Consider the following 7,451-nt stretch of genomic DNA (forward strand, 5'->3'; position numbering starts at 1 on the left):
ACTGATGAGAAGGAGACAACAGAGATGAGATGAAAAATATCTTCAGATGTGCGCACTTAATTCAAACTTATTGTTAATAATGCACTGATGTCAATGGAAGATTGAGTTACTATCATGGATTTGGGCCTATCCGTTTGCACAGAAACATGCTCTCTGGTCTAAAAACAGCCCCTGTATCACAAAGACATAGAGATATAGAGCAGACATGCTGTTCTCAGCAGTGACTAGGGTCTAGTTTCAAAATCTAAAATAGCAGCTAGCAAGATGGGGATAACAGAGGTTATTTTGAATAAGTTCATTTTGCAAGTGGCTAGTTTGGATCAACTACTTTCACTTAAATCACTGCAAAGGATTTTCCTGCAAACTTTGGTTTCAAATCTTGCCGTTCTGGCATGTCTTCCTCGTGATTTGTTGAGATAGTTGTCTGTCTGAATTTTTTTCACCTTATCGATGTTGCCAAAAGAGTTTGTCATTGAAACCAGACCTTAACCTGTACTGTTGCCTAGGGTCAGGTTTCTGAGACTACTGTTCAGCAGCAGAGCAGAAGCCCAGAGTTCATTCATGGAATGTTCTACTACCGTAGAGCCCGGGATATTTGAGCTTTGGAGGAAGAGCTCAGTGTAGTACAGTTACTACAAGCACATGTGTTTGGGCACTGGGAAAATGCTAGCAGCTCTCTCTCTCTCTCTCTCTCTCTCTCTCTCTCTCTCTCTCTCTCTCTCTCTCTCTCTCTCTCTCTCTCTCTCTCTCTCTCTCATTGTGTCACTGTGGCATTAGACCTGCAGCCTAAATAGACAGCATAGGTGTGCTCATCAGGTGGGCTCTGAAAACAGAGCAGACAGTGAGAAGAAGCAGATATGGTGTCAAGATGTCAACATACACAGAGAGAGAAGTTACACCTGCTTAAATGGGTAAGTATTTGAATGGACGTGTATTTAGAGCATGGAAACAGCAACTGAAAGTCAACTGCACATTCAAACGTTTAATATACTGTACACAAAGTAATGTTAATATATACATGAATAATATACATGAATAATGTGGAAATACATGTCAAGGTACTTAGAAATATGTAAGAACTTCAATAACGTCCACTGACAAACCAGGCATGCATTAAGAAACTGACACAAATTCCCACTATTGTGTTCATCGTAGACTTGTTTTCAATATGAAATGTAATATCTCATTTGTATCCTGTTGCATCAGCCCCCATAATAGATAGAAATGCTGTTTACTGTATACATTACACATAGAAACGGCCTAATCAGGGATCCAACACACAGCATGATGGTATATCTATAGCAAAAACCAACATCCTCCATGATGCTTAGTTAGAACATTTCACACAGTATAGAAATCTTATGCAGTTCAGAAATAAATAAACCCTGTACACCATTGGCGCTTAACCAATACAAATATTGATAGATGAATATAACAGTGTATGACAGAGTTTGACAATAACAGTGTCAAATAAAGTGTTACCTAAATTGCCTTGAATGTAAAAGTCAACAACCAATTTGGGCAAAAAACATACCAGTAGACTAAGCAAAATGGGAACAGTCAAACCAAAGATAGGATCACAGAGACACACTGTGTGATGTACTGTAAGATGTAAAAGTTCCAGACACTGGTCCACTCCACTCATAGGCTCATGCTTCTCCTGAGACGGTGCGTTCGAGTCAGCTGACCTGTGACAAACACTCCATGGTCTACGACGGTGCAATGGGTTGCAGTGTCAATGCTCTGAATGTTCTGGTCAACGGACCAGTAATTCTGAGGTGCTGTGGGTTCTACTGGTGGAGGAGACATGAAGAAGGAAGGTGAACTGATGGAGTAAGGGTGACTGATGCGATACCCTTCTGTCTGAGAGACTGAAATCTCAGAGACAGAGCTAGAGTCAGTAATGCCCTTTCTGGAATAGTCATACACGTTCTTCATGAAGGCACTCTTGGTGTTGTGCTCCTTCTTGAAGAGGATGACGTAGCACTTGGGGAAGAAATGACAGCTGAGGATGCCATAGTTGGAGATGAGGATGACCACCATCTCCACTGCTGGCAGGTACTTCCCAGAGGTGGTCACATAGACGGGCACAAATATCAGCCAGGACATCAGGTAGAGGAGCATGCTGAAGGTGATGAACCTGGCCTCGTTGTACTTCTGTGGCAGCTTGCGGCCTTTAAACGCGCAGGCAAAACATACGAGCGCCAGGACAGCGATGTAGCACAGCATCACACCAAACGCCACTTGGGAGCCTTCGTCACACTCGGCCAACACAGTGGTGGTGAAGACTGTGGCCTTCTCCCGGGGGCTCTGCAGGACCAGCCACAGGGTGCAGGTGAGGACCTGTAGGGCCACGCAGAGACAGATGATGGCATACGGTTGGTAGAGGCGGCGGAGAACATCCTTCCGGTCAGGGTTGAGCTGGAAGGCCAGCAGGATCTTCAGGGACTTGACCAAGATGCAGGAAACACACAGGGTGAAGCTGAGGCCAAACAGCACCTGACGCACCTTGATGATGAGATGAGAAGATATGAGACATTGAGACAGAAATGTATTATCTCTTTGTATTTATATTTGCTTTCCATTTACAAACTGAATTCCTTACCACAAAGTAACAAAAGGTTCAGAACAATACACACACAATAAACAATGAATTCACAAAATAACACTGATACATTCAGACAGTACATTATAGCAGTGTTTCCCAAACTGTGTGTACCGTACATACCTTACACTGTAGGCTGCTGGGATGACCTACAAAGAACACAGCACTAACAAAACTTCCCACTAGAGAGAGCAGGATGATCTGGGAGAGAGGGCCCCCGGCAGCCCTCACAACAGGGGTCTGGTGGTGGTGTAGGAAGAGCGCCCCCACCAGGAGAACCAGGACGATGCCCAGGGCCGCCAGTGTCAGCAGCGCCACCGCAAAGCCATCCTGCCAGGAGAAGAACTCCAGGGTTTTATGGGTACACCCAGAGCTCCCTTCCAGGGACCACTCTCTCTTTGTGTCACAAGAGAGACACTGGTCCATGTCTGGAGAGAAGGGTTGTAAGGTAGGATAGTGCTTGAACAACTGTCTAGCATTTAGAAATATGTGTGTTGTTGCCTAGTACTAACTGTTTTGGATAAGAACAGTGTTGGGAAATCTTAGGGAACATATTGAAAACATGGAGGAAGATTGTGTGAACAACAGGGCAACACCTGTTTACTGAGGAGAGATAGAGTACACTGGTGTGTATAGAGAGACAGGACAGGAGAACTAACCAGTGTTATTGGAGTAGTGGTTCTCAGTGCAGTTGATGCATTCATAGCAGCAGGTGTGCTGACCCTGAGCAAACTTCTTGAACTTCCCAGGTTCACAGCTAGGTGAGCAAACAGACACCACATCCTGCACCGGGACACAACGCACTAATTTAAATGGCTGACTGTCACACCCTGACCATAGTTTGCTTTGTATGTTTCTATGTTTTGTTTGGTCAGGGTGTGATCTGAGTGGGCATTCTATGTTGTGTGTCTAGTTTGTCTGTTTCTGTGCTGTGTTTGGCCTGATATGGTTCACAATCAGAGGCAGGTGTTAGTCATTGTCTCTGATTGGGAACCATATTTAGGTAGCCTGTTTGGTGTTGGGGTTTGTGGGTGATTGTCTCCTGTGTCAGTGTTTGTGCCACACGGGACTGTTTTGGGTTTACACGTTTGTTGTTTTTGTAGTTTATTCATGTATAGTTTTCTTATTAAAAACAAACATGAATTTCAACCATGCTGCATTTTGGTCCTCCTCTCCTTCGACGGAAGAATCCCGTTACACTGACCCAAGAAAACTGTGACTTAAATCTATTAATAGTAGTATTCAAATAAGCCTTTACGTGTAAGGCCAGTTTCCTGGGCACAGTTTAAACTATCTCTCGATTTAAAACCGTGTTCAATAGGCCAGGTGTATTCAAACTATTCAATCAATGATTATATGCTCTGGTAATTATGAGTTTTGTTTTTTAGATCATCACTGAGATCTAACAGGAATGTGTGATAACAGACAGGTGCTCCCAGTATGTGCCAAGGTATGTGGTTTTCACATTCAAACAATGCCCATTGTTTCACTGATTAGGAGTTATTTAATTTCCATCTTTACTTGTTTTACAGTCTAGCTGAGAAGTCTCTCAAACAGGTATGTTAAGTTCTTTCGTCACTTTGTGAAAGGAAAAAGTAGATTATTTGACATTCCGGCCTGTTTGTGTTTGTGTCTCTCTATGTGAAGTGGGATAGGTTAATATGGATGTGTATTTGAACCTTTGTGTGGCAGCCTAGCAAACAGACTAAAAGAGATTGAGACCTAACCTTTATCCTCACCCTAACCCTTACCCTTACCCTCAGGTCAGTAAGATTTTTGGTGTTTCCGCTGGTGTAGCTGAAGCTGTTGTTGATTGGATGGTACTCAGCTGCAACGTCATGGATGTTGATGACCCCTCTCACAGACCTCCACAAGGTTACATCATAGCCCAGGTTGATGTCTCCTTTCTGGTCAAAACTGTAGCTTTTCCCCTCCAGCTCAAAGCAACTGTCCTTCAGGGCTCCAAGCACCTGAAATGAATGCAAATGCATTTTCATATGTAAGTTCACATACCATAGACCCAAGCCATATCCAAAATACACTGTGTATAGAAAACATTGAGAACACCTGCTCTTTCCATGATATCGACTGACCAGATGAATCCAGATAAAAGCTGTGATCCCTTATTCATGTCACATGTTAAATCCACTTCAATCAGTGTAGATGAAAGGGAGGAGACAGGTTAAAGAAGGATTTTTAAGACTTGAGACTATTGAGTCATGGATTGTGTATGTGTGCTATTAAGTGCCTTTGAACGGGATATGGTATTATGTGCCAGGTGTCAAGAACTGCAATGTTGCTGGGTATATCATGCTCAACAGTTTCCTATGTGACTCAAGAGTGGTCCACCACCCAATGGACATCCAACCAACTTGACAAAACTGTGGGAAGCATTGGAGTCAACATGGGCCAGTATCACTGTAGACCACTTTCGACACCTTGTAGAGTCCATGCCCTGACAATTTGAGGCTGTTCTGAGGGCAAAAGTGGGGGTGCAGCTCAATATTAGGAAGGTGTTCCTCATGTTTGGTATATTCAGTGAATATTAGTGTGTGCTGTAGACATGAGGAGTTGTGCAGTAGCTACCTGCCAGGGTTGGACCGTGCCTGGTGTCTTGCAGTCCTTTTTGCTGCAGATATCAGCCACTGCATGGGCGATGGCACTGACAGCCATCTCCACATTGAAGACTAAGTTCACATGGCTGTTGTTTATCAGGATCTCTGCTGGGACTGTGGAGGAGGACAAAACCCCAGAGTTTTCCGACCTGTTTGGCAGTGAGTAGAACTCCTTTAGGAAGGAGTTGTTTCCTATGACATCATTGTCACTCAGGTTCATCAGGTAGCGATGGAAAGGAGCCAGGTTGCCTCTTTTGAAGGAGAAGCCCACCACATTGCCAATATCTGGGAGGTCCATTTCTCCCAGGACCTCCTTGGACGAGGACCAGCTGTCACTGGCCACCCATACCCTCTCCCCCAGCCCCGACCCCAGACTCCTCAGCTTCTGGTATAGGTACATCATCTGAGTAGGCTTGGCGAATGACACCACCACCTTGACATTGGGGTTCCTGAGGAGGGTGGCGGCGGCTTGGCTGATTGCTGATTCGCTGTCAGGACTCGTTAGTGAATTAGGGAGGATCTCCTTGAAGGCCACACAGATCCCTGAGGCGGTTGCCTGGGAGACGAAGCTGTCCAAGGCAGAGCGGCCGTAGTCTCCATCCGTTGTGACCACGCCCACCCAGGTCCATTTGCTGTCGCTAAGCAACTGGACCATGGCCTGTGTCTGGTACACGTCGCTAGGTACGGTCCTCACGAAAGCAGGGAAACGATTCTTGTCACTCAGGATGATGGCAGTGGAGGCGTAACTGATCTGTGATTCGAAGAGAGAATTAATTTCCTCTAATTTCATCTGTATCATCATTGCTGTCATTTCATTTATTCAACACAACTCAGTACTTTATTATTATTTATGTTGTTACTGTCCATCAACCGTCACTCTGTGGGTGGGTTTTGGCTGCTTACTTGAGGGATGAGCTTTAGGTTGAGTTGCCGAGCAACGGAGATGGAAATCTCAGAGGAAGAGGCCCCTATGACGGCCATTATTGGCGGGGAAGAGTTAGAGGTGTTGGCCCCTCCCCCACAGTCCGTGGTGGGATCCTTTGAAGTAAAGAATGTATGTCATTTAAATGAGATGCTGGCCAATGGAAGGTAAACTATACAAATGAAGAAGAGGCTTATCTATACTTGCTGTGGATTGATTTGACCAACGTTTCGGCTAAAGAGCCTTTACCTGTGTGAAGTCAGCTGAGGCCCTCAGAGCGGTGGTGACATCAGAGCAGGAGTCGTGGATACGGTACCCCAGAGAGATCCCTAGTGTAGTCAGGACAGGGGATCTGTTGGCCGACTCTACAGCGTGGATCATAGCCAATGCCTGGGTGAACCCGTCCATGTTGAACCTGTTTGTGTGTGTGTGTGTGTGTGCGCGCGTGTTTTTTGTGTAAGGTACATAAGGCATAGTTGGATCATCACACTGTCTGTGGTTAACCTGTCAGAATAAATAAACTCTTTCTCACGAACACTTAGTCATAAATGCGGACAGAATCACATACACCCCACAGAGAGAAAGAGAGAGAGAGAGAGAGAATCCTCAGGAATCTATTTACAACACCCAATCTTATTTTGGCACTTACTGTACCTGGCACACTGTGGTTCATGGGGTGCTGAGATGTTGGGGGATTCCTCTACTCCCTCATGGATGGGAAACAGCCCTCCAATGATGATATCTCCTGGTGCTGTGGCTCCTGCTGCTTTGAAGTCTCCCACTTTGGCATTGCCCTTCTCCAACAAGGACAGGATGACTAACAGGTGGAGAACATCACCCATGGGTGCCATTTTTCTCTGGTGTACTGTCCAATTCTCAATTTTGGTGTCTCTCGTTGCAGTTTCTCTCACACACTCCCGCTCCCTCCCCGACTGTCTGTCTGTCTGTCAGTCTCTCTCTCTCTCTCTCTCTCTCTCTCTTCTTCCTCTCTCTCTCTCACTCTGTAAGCTCATCTAGCAGACTGACACAGTGACCTGATAGTATCTTCAGCAAAAACACACCTGTTGCTTCCTCCTAATCTCATCTAATGTCTGCATAACCCTGCCCCCTCCCAGCCCAGCCCACTCTCTCTGACAGACATCCACACTGACTGACTCACTTGCTCCAGCTAAAGATGACAAGTCACACAAATGTAAGTCACAGCTGATCTCTATCTGAAGTACAATATAAACATTTATTGTTGAAGGGGAAAGACTTAAGTGTGTTGACTGACACTGCTTTTCCTGAAAAGTTCTCACAATAATAATTT

General features: G+C 45.2%; 1 protein-coding gene across 1 annotated transcript; it reads right to left on the minus strand.

The window, feature by feature from the left end:
• Positions 1–962: 962 nt before the first annotated feature.
• Positions 963–7,204, minus strand: LOC110511708 (G protein-coupled receptor family C group 6 member A). Its single transcript, XM_021592506.3, has 8 exons — positions 6,797–7,204; positions 6,392–6,557; positions 6,124–6,258; positions 5,192–5,971; positions 4,363–4,575; positions 3,265–3,388; positions 2,729–3,033; positions 963–2,508 (listed from the first exon to the last, which is right to left on the minus strand). The coding sequence occupies exons 1-8, from the start codon at positions 6,991–6,993 to the stop codon at positions 1,642–1,644; spliced, it is 2,787 nt and encodes a 928-aa protein (XP_021448181.3). The 5' UTR covers positions 6,994–7,204; the 3' UTR covers positions 963–1,641.
• Between the last annotated feature and the right edge of the window lie 247 nt (positions 7,205–7,451).

The sequence above is a fragment of the Oncorhynchus mykiss genome, chromosome 3, assembly GCF_057628025.1.
Source record: "Oncorhynchus mykiss isolate SJ-2025 chromosome 3, ASM5762802v1, whole genome shotgun sequence".
Classification (NCBI taxonomy): Eukaryota; Metazoa; Chordata; class Actinopteri; order Salmoniformes; family Salmonidae; genus Oncorhynchus; species Oncorhynchus mykiss.